Source organism: Octopus bimaculoides, chromosome 4 (assembly GCF_046866305.1).
Source record: "Octopus bimaculoides isolate indiv1 chromosome 4, ASM4686630v1, whole genome shotgun sequence".
NCBI lineage: Eukaryota > Metazoa > Mollusca > Cephalopoda > Octopoda > Octopodidae > Octopus > Octopus bimaculoides.
In genome coordinates this window covers 12,585,794-12,606,853 of record NC_142931.1, presented here as the reverse complement: position 1 = coordinate 12,606,853, position 21,060 = coordinate 12,585,794, and the positions used below count along the sequence as shown (strand labels likewise).

The window sequence follows — 21,060 nt, the reverse complement described above, 5'->3', positions numbered from 1 at the left end:
GTCCCACTGCTTAGAACATTGGGAAAGTGTCTTCTACTATATAGCCTCAGGCTATAGTAGATTTGTGAGTAGATTTGGTACATGGAAACTGAAAGAAGCCCATCATGTATGTGTGTGTGTGTGTTGGTGTCTGTCCCCACCACCACACTGTTTGACAACTGATGTTGGTTTGTTTACATCCCCATAACTTAGCAGTTCAGCAAAAGAGACTGATAGAATAAATACCAAGCTTAAAAAAAAGGACTGGCATTGATTCATTCAACAAAAAGTTCTTTAACCCTTTCATTACTGTATTTAGTTTGAGATGATCTGTGTTTCTTTCAATTAATTTTAAATATAACAAAGAATTTAGCAAAATAACTTAGTTATCATTAAGCTAGTGTTAGGAACATAAATTGTGACTAAGGTTTGGCGGAAGATTTTAATTCAAAACTAATGAAAACAAAACATTTGTACTCAGAGCCAGAGCCAGTTTTAGCTGGGTTGGTAATGAAAGGGTTAAGGTGCTGCCCCAGCATAGCTGCAGGCCAATGGAACAATGGAAAGATGAAAAAAGATGAAGTGAAATTTTTGTTTACCTTCAAACCTATAGATTGGTGTGCTGCTAATGTTACAGCAATTGATGAATCTAAAGCTGTTGCTTCTGCAAGTCTTGCGTATTTGGTAGCATTTAATCCAAGTCCACCTGAAACGAATTAAAATAATTTATTAGTTCCTCTTGCTTAAGCTACCAAACTACAGGGTGTCCACAAGGTCTGGGTACATGGAGTAAATAAAATCATAACATAAACAATTAAATATAAGAAATAATAATTTCTTAAAGTATGTGTTAATCCCCATGTGGGTACATGGAGTAAATAAAATCAGAACATAAACCATTAAATATAAGAAATAATAATTTCTTAAAGTATGTGTTAATCCCCATGTACCCAGACTTTGTGGACACCCTGTACTATATTTACAATCTTATTCTGAACTAGAGAAATGACATTGTTGAGAATATAGTTCAGAATGGTTTTAACCTTTTTTTTTTTTTTTTCTGCGCCCTTTTAAAGCCTAGCTAGGCCCATGGGCCCGGTTTCCCAGTTTCTATGGTGTATGTGTTCCCCCCAGCTGGACAGGACACCAGTCTGGTCTGGGAATCGAAACCGCGATCCTTCGACCACGAGTCCACTGCCTTAAGCACTGGGCCATTGCGCCTCCACAATGGTTTTAACTACTGCAAGATTAATTTGAAACATTCATATTCCTGTCTAATAGATTCACTACAGGAAAACTTCAGAAAAGAGAAAGAAAAATGCAGACAGTATATATTTCATTTTGTATTGGGTTTGCAAAATACTTGATGTGAAATTGTGTGTTGAAACATATTTTGTTGTATCTTGGGAGGATCATTATGTCACTAATAAACACATGTACTGGTTCTATTTCACTGTTTTATTTTTCATTCATCAGTTGGTCAATTATTTAACTAATTGATTAATAGATTGTTTGATTAATCATTCATTCAATCAATCAATTAATGTCAAAGTCTTTTCATTATCATTCATAACCTCACAATGATATAATCTTTCTATCCAAGCCTGCTTGGCAGTAGATAATTTCTGCTACCTAGGTAACCTAATTAACAGTGGAGGAGGATGTACCAAAAGTATAATTGCTAGAATAAGAATGCAATACAGAAAATTCAGAGAGCTTTTACCTGTGTTGGCAACCAAAGGACTCTCTGAGTGAAAGGAAAACTGTATGATGCATGTATACGAACTGCAATGCTACATGGTAATAAGATGTGGGATCTGAATGCAGAGGACATGCAAAGACTAGAGAGAAATGAACCTGGTATGCTCTGCTGGATGTGCAATGTCATTGTACATGTGCAACAGAGCACTAGTGTATTGAGAGAAAAGTTAGGCATGAGAGGAATTAGATGCAGTGTGCAAGAGAGAAGATGATTGTGCTGGTTTGGTCATGTGATGCAGATGGATGGAGACAGTTGTGTAAAGAAGGACCAATGACTTAAAGTGGATGGTATCCGTGAAAGGGGGAGACCCAGGAAGACATAGGGAAGAGTATTGAAGGCCAATCTCAAAACACTGAACTTTACGAAGATATGACAAAGGACCAAGATATGCCTTCTAAGTGAATTTGGTATGCAGAAACTACATGGAAGCCATTGTGTGTGCATGTGTCTTTGTATTTGTCCCTCCTGCCACTTAACAACCAGTGTTGGTTTGTTCACATCCCTGTGACTTAGCAATTCAGCAAAAGATAAAAGCTGTAATGTGCAAAGAGATAAGTCTATGGTGGTATAGCCAATGTGATGCATACAAAGGATAATGATTGAGTGAAGAAGCGTTTGGCAATCCAAATAGAAGAGGGAGATATAAGAAAAAGTACTGATGGGAAACTGAACCTCATAAAGGAGATGACAAAAGATTACAACCAGGGTCAAGATGCTGTGATTGAGCAGGCCCATCCAACCCAAATTTGTATGGGAAAAGGAAATAGACATAAAATCATGATTTTTATCATTGTTGGAAATAACTAATTCAATGAAGCAACAAAGTTTTTTATAATCCTTGTGAAAGTCCTTGGAACTTTTCTTTCAGTACAGTATATTATTGTTTTAGAAATTTTAGGTATCGTGGAATGAAGATTGTAGTTAAGTAATCAGAAATTAAGAGATTTAAAAAACAAAAAATATAACAGAAACAATTTTTTTGTGTGAGTAAACAATAATTTGAACAGAAGATTCAAGGCAGCCTAGTGACTTTAAATACTAATGATAATAAACATATCATTATCATTGTACATCCATTCCTCTCCATGCTTGCATGGGTTGGATAGATCTTTTTCAGCATTGTCTCACCACTTGTGGTTATTTGTCATCTTCCTCATGACATCAATCCTCACCATCTATTCCCGTCTTTCTTTTCCATGGATTCCTTCAACTTGATTGTCAAGCATTTCTTTATATAATTGTCATCCACCATACAAATCACAAGTCTGTACCAGTTCAATTGTTTTTCATGCACTGATGCAATTACATTATATAATCAGTGGAGCTAATTAGTATCATTTCTTCCCAACTTTCACACAACCTCTATGTTCAGTGTTCATGTTTGCTGCAATGCAGCATCACACATTGAATACAAGTTTTATACACTCAGCCCTTCATTCAGAGAGATAACATCTTTGTTGTTGTCAGTAGAAATAGTAGCTCTCTTAACCTTCTGTAATGTCTATGGCACACCAAACTTCACTGCTAATTAAGTCATCTAAGAAATAGAAACTGTCAACAACTTCTATGGAACTTTCCAAGTTGATAAAATATATTTTATTCTCTTAGTTAATTTCTCCTGCACATCTACTACAGATGAAGTCCTGTTTGGGCATCCTTAGTTTATATTCAGTACATTGTATGGAATTCTCATCAAACAATTTTCTGCATATCATGCATGCACAGTCACTACCCTAATGGTTGTAGAATTTTATCTACCTTACTTGCTCCCTAAAACCTTGTCTTTGCTAAGTTTACTATAAGATCGCTTGAATCTAGATTTACCATCTACATTTGGAAATTCTTGATTAATTTTCAACTGACTCAGGTAGGAAAACTAGGCCATCAGCAAACAGAGGAGGTTCCAACAGCTCGTCTTAAATTTCTCTGTTATGACGAAGAATTGTGATAAACAAGAGGAGGTTAAGAACCAAGAATTTACCTGCATGCTAAATTCTTTCCTGAACTCACAGCATCTCAATACATAACTTGCATGACTCTATCAGACCACAGAATAGGATACTCTGTCAAAGAGCCTCACCAAGTGAAGAAAATATTAAACAAACTTTTCTAAATTTTTTAAAATTTCAGTAATCATATTTACCATATTTTGTAGGTACTTGTTGGCCAAAAAGTCCCATTTCCGCTATCATTTTCAATGTGTCTTCAGGAATGTGTGCTTCATGATCAATCTTCTGAGAATCAACTGAAATACATATTAAATTACCATTAAAAATTAACAACAAATAGTTTTGAAAAGTTATTTTTATAAAAAGTGACTTGAAATCCTTCAAATAAACTTACAAAAAAAAATGCTAATGATTCTAAATTAGTAACAAACACAAAACCTGTTACCCATATGAGAATTTTATCTATTTGGTTATTTTGCCTTTACTGATAAAAAGAAAATATTTACAGTGCTGCAAAATATAATTCTATGGCAATTGAAACATTCTGACATATTTATGAATAACCATCAACAACACAACTCCCACAGTAGGGACCTGTATGCAACCACAACATACTACAAAGTATACCAAATGTATATCATGTCAATACCATGTTCTACTGTGTTAGCAGTGCTCTTACATCGCTCATTAAAGTTATCTCTGCAGATTTTCTATAGAAAATATAGCCAGCACTGACTTTTGTTATGACGTTTTGTATCTGAGATGTCAGATGTAAACAAACAATGAGATCATACAAGCTTCCAGGAATATGTTCAATATGTAAAATTAGTATATCCAATAACATTACACTGCTATATTTAAACAATGAGTTCATATGTGATTGATCTAAATAACACAAAATTACTTTGCCCACCACTGCACTAAATTTTACTAATTCAATGCAAGAATACAGTATTTTCTTTGTATTGAACATTATATTTTGCTGCTTTCATAGTGGTCAATGCCAGAGCCGCTTGACAGGTCCTGTGCCGGTGGCACGTAAAAAGCACCATTCAAGCATGATCGTTGCCAGTACCACCTGACTGGCTCCATGCCGGTGGCAAATAAAAAGCACCATTTGAGTGTGGTTGATGCCGGTACCACGTGATTGCCCTCATGCTGATGGAACATAAAATGTACCCACTACACTCTTGGAGTAGTTGGTGTTAGGAAGGGCATCCAGCTGTAGAAACCTTGCCCGATCAGATTGGAGCCTGGTGCAGCCTTCTGGCTTGCCAGCCCTCAGTCAAACCGTCCAACCCATGCCAGCATGGAAAGCAGACATTAAACGACGACGACGATGATGATGATGATTGTGTTACCTTTACGTTTTATTATTTCTGCTTTGTTGATTTCAAATTTAGTCATTTATCAAATTACATTTCTCATATGATAACAATGTCGCTCTCCCCACACATACACACTAACACAGTTGCTGGTCACAGAATTTGTAAAATAATGTATATAATTTCTGAAAATACTAATAAGGTGGAATTTACCTTCTTCCAAGAAGAAACGCTCCACTTGTTCATGCATTTGGTTAAGTTCATCAAGTTCTTCATTGTTTGATATTTCAGGGTAAACAAGATTTGACTAGAATAAAAAAACATATATAAATATAATACATTGAAAACAAAGTACATCATCAGTTGGATTTTCTTATGCCATAAAAATAACACCACACCATTAGAGAAGCTGCAAGTATCAGATATATAAATCTAAACATATGCTGAGTAATTATGTAAATTTGTATAGGGCGTCTTTTTTTTCAATATAAAACTATATCAAGATTTATCATCCCTCAATGAGGAAATAGCAAGGGACCAGGAGACGTGGTAATTTGCTGTAGTTAATAAGACACATCAAGGTACGTAAAATTGCTTGTTTCAGTCATTTGCCTGTAGCCATGCTGGAGCACTGCCTTTAGTCGCACAAATTGACCCCAGGACTTATTCTTTGCAAGCCTAGTACTTATACTATTGGTCTCTTTTGCCGAACTGCTAAGTTACAGGGATGTGAACACACCAGCATCAGTTGTCAAGCGATGGAGGGGAGGAGGACACAAACAAATTCACACATATACATATATATCTGATGGGCTTCTTTCAGTTTCCATCTACCAAATCCACTCACAAGGTTTTGTGTCGACCAAGGTTATAGTAGAAGACACTTGCCCAAGGTGCCATGTGGTTGGTAAGCAAGCTACTTACCACACAGCCACTCCTTCACCTATAAGATTTCTTAAATATGAAATGGCCATGAGGGGCCATGTGAGTAAAATAGGAATCAAAGGGATTCATAGGCAAAAAATGGTTGGGAACCACTGCTCTAGACAAATGGACACAATTTCAAAACATTCTCTGAAAATCTGTGATGAATAATTATCTTAATCTACAGAAGAGAAAAGAGTACAGTTTTCTTTATGCATCTTGGAACAAGACACAAGGTTGAAAATGAATGAAAAATACATTTTTAACATTGATATGAATAAAAATGGCACCCATGCCGATGGCACATAAAATGCACCACTTGAGCATTGGGCCTCACAGAGGCAATGTGGCTGATACTGATGTCACATAACAGGCATCAGTGCCAGTGGCACATAAAAAACACCAATCGAGTACTGGGCCCCACGGAAATAATGTGACCAATGCTGGTGTCTTATAACTGGAACCCGTGCTGGTGGCACATAACAGCACCTATTACACTCTTGGAGTGGTTGGCATTAGGAAGGGCATCCAGCTGTAGAAACCATGCTGAATCAGACTGAAGTCTGGTGCAGCTCCTCAGCTTACCAGCCCTAGTCAAACCGTCCAACCCATGCCAGCATGGACAACAGACGTTAAATGATGATGATGATGAAGTTGTAGCTGTGATTTGGAACCTCAACCAATAGACAATAATTCAGACACCACAAGCAAGCCACCATAGTTTCACTCGATTGAATCAACCAATCAGTGTGTTGGCATTGCACAGTTTTTGGCTTCTGGCCCCCTCTAAAAAAACCATTTGGTACACAGCTTAGAGCACAGATGTCCAGGGGCAGACAGCCAAAGATCTCTGTTGCACAGTAGACTTCAAATATTTTAGAGTCAACTGCATGTTGTCACATAGTTTTTAATAATTCAGACCAGTCTGTCTCTCTCCCAGTCAGTAAACATTTATGCTAGTCATTGTAAATAGCTAACACTTGATATTTTTATGTCACACAGTGAACAAAATATATTTTCATTCACCATCTCCCCATTACAGCAACAAAAGCCACCATTGTGATAAAGTTGTGACTCAGCATAAACTCAAGAAAACCTTTAATGTACATCTTTACTGTAAGAAACATTATTAATACTATAAGTGGGTGAAAAACAGACTTGTTTTCTGTACTCTTTATAACAAATTATTTAGTGCACTTTTTTCACTGTGAGAAATTGAGTTATGTTGGAGTTTCCTTCAAGGCCAGCCATAATCAAACAGGCATGATTAAAAGGCATTCCCGCCATAAACATCCATCCTTCTCTTGAGAAGGTAAGGAACAAAATACCAGTGCAACTACCACCACTTAACAAACTCAGGCTTAATCTCACATTGTCCGTTAATACACTTGGCAATAAAATAATCTATGTAATGTTATACCTGGTTTTATCTATATAATTTATATCTCCGTCTTAGTTTAATATAAATGCTTTGACATTTAAATATGACATGTCAAAACTGTTTACAAGTTTCTCTTATCAAACCAAAGAGCTTTTGCTCCTTTGAAGAATATGAATAATGTTGCTATTCTTAACTTGACATCTCTAAGTCCTTTATCAAAGGTTCCCATTTTATCTCCCATTCTCAACAAAGTTCTCCTATTAATGTTATCAATGTACCACATTGAATCACCTTTTTAATCACCAAATACATTCATTGTACCCATATTCATAATCAAGCCATTATCATCATTTTCATTTTAACATCCATGTTCACAAGTGTCATATGAAATTCATTGAGTTAGATTTTCTACAGTCAGATGCTCTTCCTGTTGACCATCCTCACCACTTTTCCAAGTAATGTTTCCCCTAGTCTTTTGAACAAGAATAGCACAATGGCCAGACATGCTTACACAGAAGATTACAAACAAAGAACCCCACTTGAATGATAGTGACGTGTTTGAAATTAGCCTGTGATGTCAAGGGGAGACACAAACACACATATGTATATAGCAAAACAGGGGATTGGGAAAATTTTTTGATATGATTTATTCACCATTACACATGTTTCATTTGCTAATTGGAGTTATAAAATTGTATATGCAAGAGAAACATAAGATATCTCCAATTAGAAATTCTTCAGAGAGAGAATCAAATAACACTTTGAAGTACTGGAATAAGCAGATGCATTTCAAGAGCTCACAGCTTGAATTATAGCCATATCTGCATTGTATATGTATATCATCACCATCATTTAAAGTCTGCTTTCCATGCTGGCATGGGCTGGACAGTTTGACATGAGCTGGCGAGGCAGAAGACTGCACCAGGCTTCAGTGTCTATCTTGACATAGTTTTTACAGCTGGATGCCCTTCCTAACACCACCCAACCCACAGAGTGGACTGAGTGCACAGGCAAGGTTAGTTTTGGCATGGTTTTTACAGCTAGATACCCTTCCAAATGATGACCACTTTATAGTGTGGACTGGATGTTTTTTTTATGTGGCACCAGTACTGGCAGGGTCACCAAGTAATTTGCAAGACAAAGATCCTTTCAGAGGGGAGAAGACGTTGGAGGAGGTGATCTTGTGTCAGATGATGAAAAGTTATAGTGAGACAGAAACAGGTGTCTTGCTATAGAGGAGGTACATGGTTACCTGGTAAGACAGAGAGAAAGAGAGAGAGAGTGCAAGAGTCCAAGAGAGCAAGAGAGAGATGGAGACAAAGTGCCAAAGTATGGAACAGGAATCAGAATATAAATGGGATAGTAGAGTAGAGCAAAGGAGAGATGGATGGTGGCAAACTGCCATGGCATACCCTCAAGGTATGGGGGTCAGAATATGAATGAAAGCATTTTGCCAAAGGCGCATGAGTAGGGAATAGAGACTTCACATGAATTCAAAGAGTGCGGGGGTGGAGAATGCAGTGACTGGTGAAACTTGAGTATATAGAGGGGGTTGGGGACAACATGACAGGAGAGCAGAAGATAAGCATAAGCATAGCACATGAAAAGAGGGAATTTGAGGAAGAGATGTAGTTTAGTTTGTTGGGGTAGGATGTGTGAAAAAGTTTTATTGTTGTTACATGTGGGTGGAATGCAGAGAGGTTCTAGAACTCAGTTTTGTTGACATGGGCAGGTCTTCTCAAGAAGTTCATATAAACCAAACACCTCAGCCCATTGTCATCTCCTCCATGAGGTCCAACATCCTAAGATCAGTCCTCACCACTTCATCCCATGTCTTCCTGGGTTTCCCTCTTCCACAGATGCCATCCACTCTCAGTGATCAGCACTTCTTTATACAGCCGTCTTCATTCATACGCATCACATGTCCAAACCAATGTAGTCCTCTCTCTTACATGCTGCATCTGATATCTCTTATGCTCAACTTTTCTCTCAACACATTTGCACTTTGTCACACATGAACACTGATGCTGCACATCCAATGAAGAATATTACCTACATTCCTCTCTAGTCTACGCATATTTTCTGCATTCAGAGCTCAGGAGTGTTTCAGTTTCTTATTTCTTTACTGCCCACAAGGGGCTACATGCAGAGGGGACAAACAAGGACAGACAAAGAGATTAAATCGATTATATTGACCCCAGTGCATAACTGGTATTTATGCACTGGGGTAACGGCAGAACGTAACGGCAGACAAAATACCGCTAAGCATTTCGCCCGGCGTGCTAATGTTTCTGCCAGCTCGCCACCTTGTGTTTCAGTTTCTGCCAACCAAAACTACTCACAATGCTTTGGTCAACCCAGAGCTATAGAACAAAACGATTGCCCCAAGGTGCTGTATAGTAGAACGGAATCCAAAACTACATGGTTGAGAAACAATCTTCTTAACCATACAGCCATATACAAAGTCGTGAAGTATATTTGCCTCCTAAACATGGCTGAGCCATAGGAGATGTCTTCCTGGGGCTATAAACAACAGTAGCATCATCCCCTATGGGTCAGCCACATTCAGGTGACAAATATACTTCACCATGTCATGCTGCTACTGTTTACATCTTGCTCAGAGATTTATTATTGCATATATGAAGTGTAAAACAGAAAATAACATACTAAATATCATCAGAATAATGATAGAAATGCAATACAAGTAATGTCTATATGACCAATTTACAAATAGTTTTCCTAAAATGGATTTTTTTGATGATTTACTAATAAAGCTATGAACTTCAAACAGTTGATCCAAGTGTACAAAACATTACACAATACCCACCTCTTCCACAAATATATTTGTCAAATTTGCATAAGTAATGTAGAGAGAGTTTCCCATTTTTCAATGAAGATGAAGCAATGTAATTCTCTTGAACATCATAAAGACAGATTTGCTGAACATGTCAAGCATCTTTCTATTTGAGAACACACAACTAAAGCACTCAATAACAAAAATTTAAATTATGTGCAACATAAGCAGTATTAGTTTAAAATAGCAATTTATATATAATATTTAATGCAGGTACATCACAGAAAGTCAAATTAACTGTGGTATTCATCTTGAGATATCTGTTATAAATGTACAGTCTTAAATAGCAACATTGTATATCTATAAGAGATATTATCTCTATACTACAGTTAGATTAGCTTTCTGTGATGTATCTGTATTAAGTATGACACATATATTGCTATATTAAAAATGAAATGAAAAAAATCACTGCAAATGCTAAACTTGATAATCTCTAGTGATCTCTCATAGCAACCTTACAGCCGCATCTCAGAAACTAGGTTTGTTCCTCAGAGACAAGAAGTACTCTAGTCCAGATCAATATTCAGTTGTTGGCCTTCTTACAAAGTTAAACTGTGATCCATTTTAGTGTACTACTTACATAATTAAGACGACAGAGATGCTGTTACATAAAACACCCTAAAGAAGGCTATTTGACAGATTAACAAAGATTCATTAAGCAACAAGATTCATTCATTTGTTCACAGACATTTTTTCTAATCCTCCAATAGTTACAAAATCTTCTATAGGCCTATTCCATTTGCCTAGTCCTGCCCCCACCCTCTCTCTCTCTTACATATTGTCTTATAAAGGGCATGAGCGAATCAATACAAAAAAATCTAAGTTTTAATTCTTTTGAATTCTCTCCAGGTTCACATTTTTATTGCATATGACAACCTACACAAGTTCAAACTACACATTAATAACAATTATTTTGGAGGGCACTACCCCTACTATTCAGACAAATAATAAAAGCAAACAACAAAAATCATTTGCAACCAAATTCTAATTCTTAATTGAAATTGTTTCATTGACCAACATAATCAATCTCGATTAACGTCTATAAACTGAAAGATTTCTGCTTGAAACAATAACTGAATGGATTTCTTTAAAAGTTATTTTACGTTCGCAAATCAGCCCTGATTTTTAAAAATCTATGATCGAAGGCGTGCCAACCGTAACCATCCCATCTTTTTTTTTTGTATAGAACTTTATTATTAACGTGTCCTTTTAAAAAGAAATACATTACGATTTGAGGAATATTATTATTTCTAGCAAGCTACATAACTGTAGAGAAGTTCCTTTATAGCAAAGAATTATTGTATGGCAATTAGTAAAAAAAAATAAAATAAAATTTGACATAAAAAAGTGACGTAAAAATTCTTTAAATATTTCATCCAAAACAAACAGTGACAACTATTATATCAAATAACTGTTTACATATATTGTGTATACAAATTGATTTGACATTTGTATTTTAGTACATTCTCGTAAAATTTTTTTACATAAATCATATCTTTTCTACATTTATTATTCTTTTAAAGGAACTAATTGAAATAACCGTTCAGTAATAAAGCCAAAATTTATTATCAATAACTTTTACTGAAATAAAACTTGTCCTGTGGTCCTCTGAATTAATGTAACTAAACTATTGCCCACCTGCTCTTGTAAGTCAATAAAATTACCCTAAATGCGAGCTTACTTAATATTAAAGCGATGAGAAAAAGTTTGCGATAAATTCCCAAATAAATAATTACAAAAGAATTTCGCTGCTATATTTCTTTTATCATAATTCCATTTGCATCCAGGATTTTTTTTTCTTTTTCTTTTTACAGAACACAGTTTTTCTTTACTAGTCAGTTACCGTTCTAATTAGTGGTTGCCGAGGTGAGAGAGAGTCGTTCTTAGTAGTAAACCAAGGTAAATAGAGTTTTTAACTATATTGCGCCATTAGAGATAGAGAACGAAGTTGATTTGGCTGCTAGCATCGTTATCAATTTTTGAAATCCTCAAATTATCAACGTGTCCTTCCTTTATGAAGAGTGCCATCTGCAAGAGATTTGGCTGCTATTCTTGTATTTTTCGTGGACCGAGAGCCCATGCCTATGTTGTTAAGCATGCGATTAAGTCAAAGTTTTTGGTTTGCGTCATGTTTACCGTGGTTCTTAAATGATAATGTTTTATGTAACTCTATATACAACAGTCCTAGTTTTTGACCGACCTTTTAGTTGAGATTAGTTTTGTAAAGTGTTTCCGATTCGAAGAGTCCTACATATTTTGGTTTAGCTTTGAGCTAAGATTAGCAGAGTTTTGCAATAAGGTCGTTGACTACATAAGTTCTACTTTCTGACCGAGGTTCATTTGAGATGAGTTGTTTTGTAAATATACACAGTTTACAACTATGGTTAAATAGACAGGGGCAATAAAAATAAAAACAAAAACAAATTAAATAGGGAACGATAGAAAATGAAGTGCAAATATTTTCAACAATTTGAATTTACATAAAACAGAATTGTATTCTACATTTTGCAGATCCAGATCAAAAATATTGTTAATGACACAGTAAGTCTACATGGATCACATTAAAAATAATTACGTAGAAAACAACACAAGGCACAGAACCAGCAGGCTTGTATTCAGAGGCCCCACGTATGTAGCCGAAAGTTGTAATTTTCATATTAATAAATAAATACTGTAGACCCTATTGCATTGCATTACCCCGGGACCTATAATGGTGTTAAGACAACCCTGTTTATAACAGCTGAGAACTTATCAAGTCAACGTGGGGTTCTTTACATAGTCGCTTCACCTAGAAATTATATCCTTATATCTTAAGGACAAAACATTAAACTTTGTGATTCTGGACGCAAACTAGTTAGAAAAAAAAAAGAAAAGAGAGTAACGACCTGAAAGCCATCGATCACAGGTTTGATCAATCAGCAACGACCGAGGTCGACGCAACAAGGACACAGGTCGGTCGTAGAGTAAATGGGGTTTTGTAAGAAGGGCCCAAGCGTAATAACATTAACTAAAAACTATCTACCAAGAATTTACTACTATCCTGATTATTGGAATTCCGAGAGACTACGAAGAAAATAGCATGTCGAAAGTTGATGTCTTTATGCAACTGCGACTTTGAAATACTATGAAGTCATTTAGTCATTTTGGGAATTATATTGTATTTTATAACTTAATATTAGAACATTCGTCTTTGTTCAGTATTAATAGTATTGTTCGGTTTTTATTAAGAATCGGAAAAGAGAAAGAGAACAGTTTGATAAAATTAAATTGAACTGCAAGCGTTTGATAGTTTTTATTGATTTTGGAAATATAGAAAAGTAAAAATCAGCTCAATCTACTTATTTATAATTCCATTCCCATATCCAAGATGAATTATAGGAATATATATATATATATATATATATATATATATATATTGACCCTCGTACTTGACTAGTATAATTGTTTTATCAACGTCGGGTAGATGAAAAATAAAGCTGACTTCGGCGGGATTTGAACTTCAAAGGTAACAAAATGCTAAAAGGCATGATTATACAAAGCTCTAACAAACCGCTCTGCGATAAGCTAGTACCATATGGGAATGTTGGTAATATAAATACACTGTTACACAAGCAAAAAAAAAAAAAAAAAAACCAGCGAGAAACCAACAGACAGACAGGCAGATAGAGAAGCAGACAGACGGATAGACAAATAGATATATATGGGAGAATATACAAATAATAACAACAGACGAGGACAGGTGGTGTAAATAACAAAAGTATATATTAGTATGACGCTCGGGAATACGGAAAGTCTTTGACGTTTCGAGCTACGCTCTTCAACAGAAAGAATACGGAGACAAGGAGAAAAACACGGAGAAAAAAAATTGAATAGTGTTCAGTCAGACAGACAGACATATAGACAAATAGATGGACAGACAGACATAGATAGACAGACAAACATATAGACAGAGAGACATAGATAGACAGACAAACATATAGACAGATAGATAGATAGATAGATAGACAGACAGAAAGAAAGACAGGTAGACAGACAGAAAGACAGACAGACAGATAGACAGATAGAAAGACAGACAGATAGATAGAAAGACAGATAGATAGACAGTCCGTATTTTGAGTGCTGTACATAAGAAGATCGACACTATTTTGTGAATGAAATTTGGTAGAGAGAAACAGTGTAGAATCCAGCCGTTTAATAATCCTTAACTGCGTTTCATGGTTCTACGCTAAAAACGAAAACAGTTGGATAAATTTTGGTACCAAGAAATTAGTTTATTCAGCGGTCGAAGGAAGATTTCGTTGGTTTATTATTATTTCTTTATTATTAACACTTTTTTTTTTTCAGGAAATTTGGCGAGGTGGATTCACGATTTTCAATATTAGTTTATCTTTTACGTTTTACCTTTTAGAAGTAAAAGGGGCGTATTTCGACCCTAAAGATATCTCAAACAGCTTCAGATTTTTTTTCTTTTTTCGGAGTTTCAGCCCATTCAAGCCAGCTTTGTTATTGTCAGGCAAAGTATTTGTATATTGTTATGACATGTCATCGCAACAATTTCAAAAGTGTCTTGGTGCTATTTGGAGATACTCAAAATGAAAATAGTTTCTAAAATGCGTTTACGTCGCCCCTTAAGCACAGCTGTCTATAAAGGAACTGTGAATCCCCTAACCTTAGTTTAAGCTGCTGTGTTTGTAAACATTATTTCGACGATTACACATCCAACTACGACAGAGTCAAATAGGTAACTGGCTGATCCATAACTTCCACAAGTTGGAGCCCATGCTTACCTGGTTCCCTCGCTTAGAATGGACATTTACCTAAACACCATTGTCTAGAAAGAAACGGTAAATTCCTTAATGCTAATCAGTTTCTGACTAAAATGAAAATTCACCATTTTATCTTGAATAATCTGTTTTGATTTTACTAAAGAAAAATTTAAACACAGCTATGTTAAGAAGTTTAGTACATCTGGTTAGACTCCTGGTTTCAGTAGAACATTTGGGTTTAAAGAACCTGTAGCGGACTGAAACAGAAAGTCGATCACACATGTTCACACACACTCTGACGACTTTAAATAAAACAGCGCCAAAACAAAAAACATTTTACTGGCCACCAAACAAACTATTTAAATATCTTGCATGATTTTCGCATCTCACTAGAAACTGCTCCACTTCTAATTATTCTAGTGAGTTCAATAAATTAAATTAATATAGTGACGCGAATTACCGGTAAAAATTGACCTTAAGTGTTTTAAGAAGCGTAAGCACGGCTCCGAGAGAAGATCTTTTCATTTCTAATTTCAGAGCTGTTGGAAAGAAACTACAGATAAATAAATAAGTTAACAAGAAAAGGTGTATTACTAACTTTGTCGAATTTCCCAAGGAAAAGGTTTTTCACGAAGGGTTCCGGAGAAGGTGCTTGTTCTCCTGAGGTCGGAGAGACGTGGGAGTTTTCGTAATTCTGCTTTAGGAGTGTTGACGACGAAGCTGAAGACGATGTGGCTGAAAGGAGTCGCTGTAAATTAGGAATTTGAAAGATCCTCTGATTACTGCTTTTCTGTAAGAATTGCGTACCTATTCGATACGTAAGAGGTCGAACACCACTGCAAGCAATTAAGGACATGGCTTGGTGCAAGTAAACTCAGTCGTGTGTAGCAGACAACAAGCGAATGAACTGTTATGAAACATGGACACAGTTTCGTATATAATTAGTTCGCAACAAGTACACATCGCAAAAGAAAGAAGCTAAAGATATTTCATTTATCGCATTATTTTAAATAAGATTTACTTTAAAAGCTATCTTTCACTATTATATTAATTTTCAAATAAAATATTCTTGAGTTCTTGCTTCTTTGTTCGTGGATCTATTTTCTTTAGTTTATTATAGATTACTGCGCAGAAACTTCGATTTATTCCAATAACTTTTAGTAATTTATGACGAGAAGGTTATGTTTGGTAGAATCAGTAGAATGCGAGACAACACATCTTGCTCCCTTTGGTTATATCCCTCTAAGGCTCTGCATACAAATTTCACTGGGGTCGATTTGTCTTTGACCCCCTCCGCTGTAGGTGAAATAAGTGCCGGTTATACGCTACAGTGATTAGTCTCTCTCTTTTTCTCTCTCTCTCGCTCGCTGTCTATCTATCTATTTATTTATCTATCTGTCTCCTGTTTCTTTGAACTAAAGCTAAAAGTTCCTTACTTGGATGCAGTTATATGAAATGAATACATATATCGTTTTATAAAAACATTTAAAACTTTTCTTCAACTTTCTATTTCTTTGATTTCGCTTAATCTTCCAAATTAGATAATAATAATAATAATAACGATGCAATACCAGACAGTGGGTCTCATGGCTTCTGATCTTAACTGATTATGTTATGTACATTGTTTTGTCTTAATATAAAAGATGGGCTACAGTAAATATTCTGCTCAATACCTCAGATTTGCTTGTCAGTTGTTTGACCATAACCAGTTGAGCATGTCCCTTGGTGGCTGACGATATGTGCATCTCTGATCACGAGCAGAAGTAGTGGAGGAATATCATAGCCATGTGTTGAGAGGAATTCTTTGCGGTTTGAATAATTCGACTGTAGGACAAAAGCCCCACAGACAAAAGTCCCTCGAACAAAAGCCCCACGGTTATATTTTTCGGTTATTTATTTATTTATTTCACCTTTTACTTCTTGTTTCTGTCATTAGACTGTGGCCATGCTGGGGCATCGCCTTGAAGAATTTTTAGTTGAACGTACTGACGCCAGAATTTTTTTTTTTTTTTTACTTGTTGCAGTTATTAGACTGCGGCTTTGAAGAATTTTTAGTCGCAGAAAAATCAGCATTTTAAAATTTTGAGTTAATGCCTTTTGTTTTCTTCTCTCAGCACTTGCAGGTTAACGAGAATGAGCTGACCTTTTGAACTTTCTCCGGCCGTTGAATGTCTAACAGAATTATAGCGCCGAAGGCTAGTCATTGAAACGAACTTCTTATCGTTTTTAAATTCAGATAACATGTACATTGAGTAGTAAAGAGTCTTGTGTTCTGTTATCCTATTCTACTTATTTATTTTCGACTAAATATATTTTGCTTACTTGAAAATTGGAATTTTGGAAAATAAAAGTTTCTTTTTACAACCGCGATGTCCGTTTTTTGTTCACGTGAAATTATAAAAACAAATTTTTAAGATTTTGTTGTTATTTCTAGCATGTGGAAAGACCTTCTAGGCTTAACTTCATGTACTGGTTGAAAATCATAAAAAAAAATCCTGGGGTCGATACATTTGACTAAAAATTCCTCAAGGTGCTGCCCCAGCATGGCCACAGTCTAATGACTGCAACAAGTAAAAAGAAGGGGAAAAAAACGAAAAAATAACCGAAAAATATAATTTTAGGGCGCCTTTGTCCACTTACTTTGACTATGGGGCTTTCGTCCAAGGGACTTTTATCGGTGGGGCTTTTGTCATAGGGGACTTTTGTCCTAGGAGGCTTTTGTCCGGATCCTGAAAAATTCACCTCTGGAAACATGGGTGTTTTGTTCATCATCCTTAAGCAAACTTTATTCAGGGACCTTTTGAATGGGATGGGCTACTCAACCCGAAGAAAATTTTAACTGGGCCCTACCTGCAAGGTCGTGCACTGTTCATTTTGATATAAGATCACCATGTCATGCACATATGGTTGGGATGCATGTGCCTGGTGTACCCTTATCAGACGGGTAGTCATGATGGGTATATTGGGCTTTGTATAATTGTACCCGTGTCACTTTGATGGCATGCACTGCTCTCTCTCTCTCTCAATAATAATAATAATAATAATAGGTGGGTAAAGAAAAGAATGCATGGACAATTTCATAGGTATGTTGAAGATAATACAGACAGAGAAAAGAGATGGCTGTGGATGACTAAAAGTGATTTAAAACCGGAAACAGAGGCTCTAATCTGTGCTGCCCAAGAGCAAGCACTAAGAATAAACTACATAAAATACAGAATAGACAACACAACAGAAAGTGATAAGTACAGAATCTGTGGACAAAATGGTGAAACCATATGGCATATTACCAGCCAATGTACGCCACTAGCCCAGAAGGAATATAAGAGACGCCACGACAATATAGCAAGGCTTGTCCATTGGACAAACAACTATGCTGGATCTTAGATGTAGCATGCCCAGGTATGCGATAAGGAAGAAAGAAAAGTCGACAGGTATGACAGGTTAGCTTGGGAGGTTAAGCAGCTGTGGTCAATGAAAAAGGTGGTAGCAGTACCAATAATTGTCGGAGCCCTGGGAATAGTGAGCAAAAATCTTGAGAAGTACATGGAACGAACAGGTGGAGCACTTGCAGAAAACAGAACTGCTTGGAGCCGCTCAAATACTCTGGAAGGAGTACGAAAAATATGAGGTGTTACCTTAGTTCATTAGTAATGAACAGCTGACACCGTAGTACATCTCCAGCATTAGAAGCTGTGCAAAGACAATAAATCATCATCATCATCAACATCGTTTAACGTCCGCTTTCCATGCTAGCATGGGTTGGACGATTTGACTGAGGACTGGTGAAACCGGATGGCAACACCAGGCTCCAGTCTAATTTGGCAGAGATTCTACAGCTGGATGCCCTTCCTAACGCCAACCACTCAGAGAGTGTAGTGGGTGCTTTTACGTGTCACCCGCACGAAAACGGCCACGCTCGAAATGGTGTCTTTTATGTGCCACCCGCACAAGAGCCAGTCCAGGGGCACTGGCAACGATCTCGCTCGAAAACCCTACAAGGCCAGTCAGGCAGTACTGGCAACGGTCACGCTCAGGATGGTACATCTTATGTGCCACCCGCACAAGAGCCAGTCCAGGGGCACTGGCAACGATCTCACTTGGCTTGCCGGGTCTTCTCACACACAGCACATTTCCAAAGGTCTCGGTCAGTAGTCATCGCCTCGGTGAGGCCCAATGTTCGAAGGTCTTGCCTCACCACCTCAGCCCAGGTCTTCCTGGGCCTACCTCTTCCACGGGTTCCCTCAACTGTTAGGGAGTGGCACTTTTTCACGCAGCTATCCTCATTCATTCTCACCACATGTCCAAACCAGCGCAATCGTCTCTCTTGCACACCACTACTGACGCTTCTTATGTTCAGCTTTTCTCTCAAGATACTTACACTCTGACGGGTATGCACATTTACATTACACATCCAGCGGAGCATACTGGCTTCATTCCTTGCGAGCTTACGCATGTCCTCAGCAGTCACAGCCCATGTTTCACTGCCATGTAGCATGGCTGTTCGTACACATGCGTCATACAGTCTGCCTTTTACCCTGAGTTTATTATAATAATAATAATAATAATAATAATAATAATAATAATAATGATGAAGATTTCTTTTATTTGCCACCAGGGCGAAGGGTGAGGGGGACAATACAAATACATAAAGTGTATGATGTATCGCATAAGGTGGAGATTGTTGTGGATAGACTTGTTCAGGGTTGCTCTCGTTTGTGCTTCCCTTACTAGACTACCAACGACAAGCGCCAACTTTTTTGCTAACACCTTGGTAAAAATCTTAGACTCTGTATTTAGCAGTTATGGGCTGAAAATTCCCTAGTATGTCCCCCACTGTCGGCGTCCTTCTTCAGCAGTGTCACCACACCCCGACTAACAGCACTGGGAATTCTCCCGTTCTGTTGCCAGTTGTGGTAAACGTCTGCCAAGAGGTCGTCAAGCAAATCTGGCATGAATACATAGGGTAGACCATCTAAACCTGGGGCTTTGCGACTTGTGCAGCCCGACGTGTGTGTGTGTGTTTGTGCATCTGTATTTGTCCCCCCCAACATCGCTTGACAACCGATGCTGGTGTGTTTACGTCTCCATAACTTAGCTGTTCGACAAAAGAGACCGATAGAATAAGTACTAGGCTTACAAAGAATAAGTCCTGGGGTTGATTTGCTCGACTAAAGGCAGTGCTCCAGCATGGCCGCAGTCAAAATGACTGAAACAAGTAAAAGAATAAAAGTATCTCAGTTACTTTTGTTTCATTTTGAAAAATGGAAAATTATTTTATGGTTTATTACTGTTTATATTTTGAATTACTAAAATCTCATAAGTGCTTTGGGCCTCTTGTCTTAACCGAGGCCTAAGAAAAGTGATGGAATTCTTAAAATCAATAGATTTTACAAGGGACCAAAAATCTATGCTGTATTTTTGGTAAGTGGGCAAGCTTGCAGGATGTGCGATACACAAAGGCTTCTCTGATGAATATCTTGCAAGAGTTGTACCGACAGGTAAAAGAATGCCAATAGATGGTGCAATAACAGCAGGGAACATATTTGTTTGTGCAGCGACACTTAGAATTCAAAACTCTGATGTCTCAGAACCGATAAAGTCATGTGATTTTAGCTCTGCGTTTCGACCAATCATATGACATGCATTCGTGTGATTACGTGATTTGAATGGAAATTTTCCCGCCATTTCTCGTCAAAATATGGTCATAAATTGACATGTGCGGGAAAGACAAAATCGAAGAGAGAAGCTTAGCAGAGTTTGTTAGAGATGCTTTTGGTTATTGACAGCCATGCTTAAAGAACCTTTTATCAAATATGAAGACTTATTTTCTTATCTCTCTCAACAAATAATCTACGTAATGTCTTTATGTAAATAAATGCGATTTGTTGAAAACTTTATATGGTGACTTGATTTTTATATGGCAAGAACGTGCAGCCTAACCAAATATCCAACACCCATCAAACAACTTCCACATTTGTAAACTACTTAAAGGTTTGAAGGTTAGTTATGGACTTTGGTTCGGTGGAGAACGAGTAGGACGTTACCAAGGAGAATGGCATCAGTCAGTCTCTTAGCCATTTTAGCTGGGTTGATGATGACATACTTTTGCCGCGAGGAGTT

At 36.9% G+C, this 21,060-nt stretch overlaps 1 protein-coding gene across 2 annotated transcripts in view; it reads right to left on the bottom strand.

Annotated features, from left to right (window-relative positions):
• LOC106883527 (complex I assembly factor ACAD9, mitochondrial) overlaps nt 1-21,060 on the bottom strand; it is a 58,297-nt gene that overhangs the window by 34,593 nt on the left and 2,644 nt on the right. The window contains exons 1-4 of one of the 2 annotated variants that reach the window (XM_014934561.3): nt 15,539-15,854; nt 5,229-5,322; nt 3,885-3,986; nt 579-685 (exon numbers count right to left, since the gene is read on the bottom strand). In XM_014934561.3, coding sequence (XP_014790047.2) covers nt 579-685; nt 3,885-3,986; nt 5,229-5,322; nt 15,539-15,796 — 561 coding nt within the window. In that variant the 5' untranslated portion in view covers nt 15,797-15,854. Of the gene's footprint in view, nt 1-578; nt 686-3,884; nt 3,987-5,228; nt 5,323-15,538; nt 15,855-21,060 lie in introns of those variants that run through there. The other variant, XM_089350304.1, reaches the window with a different exon arrangement.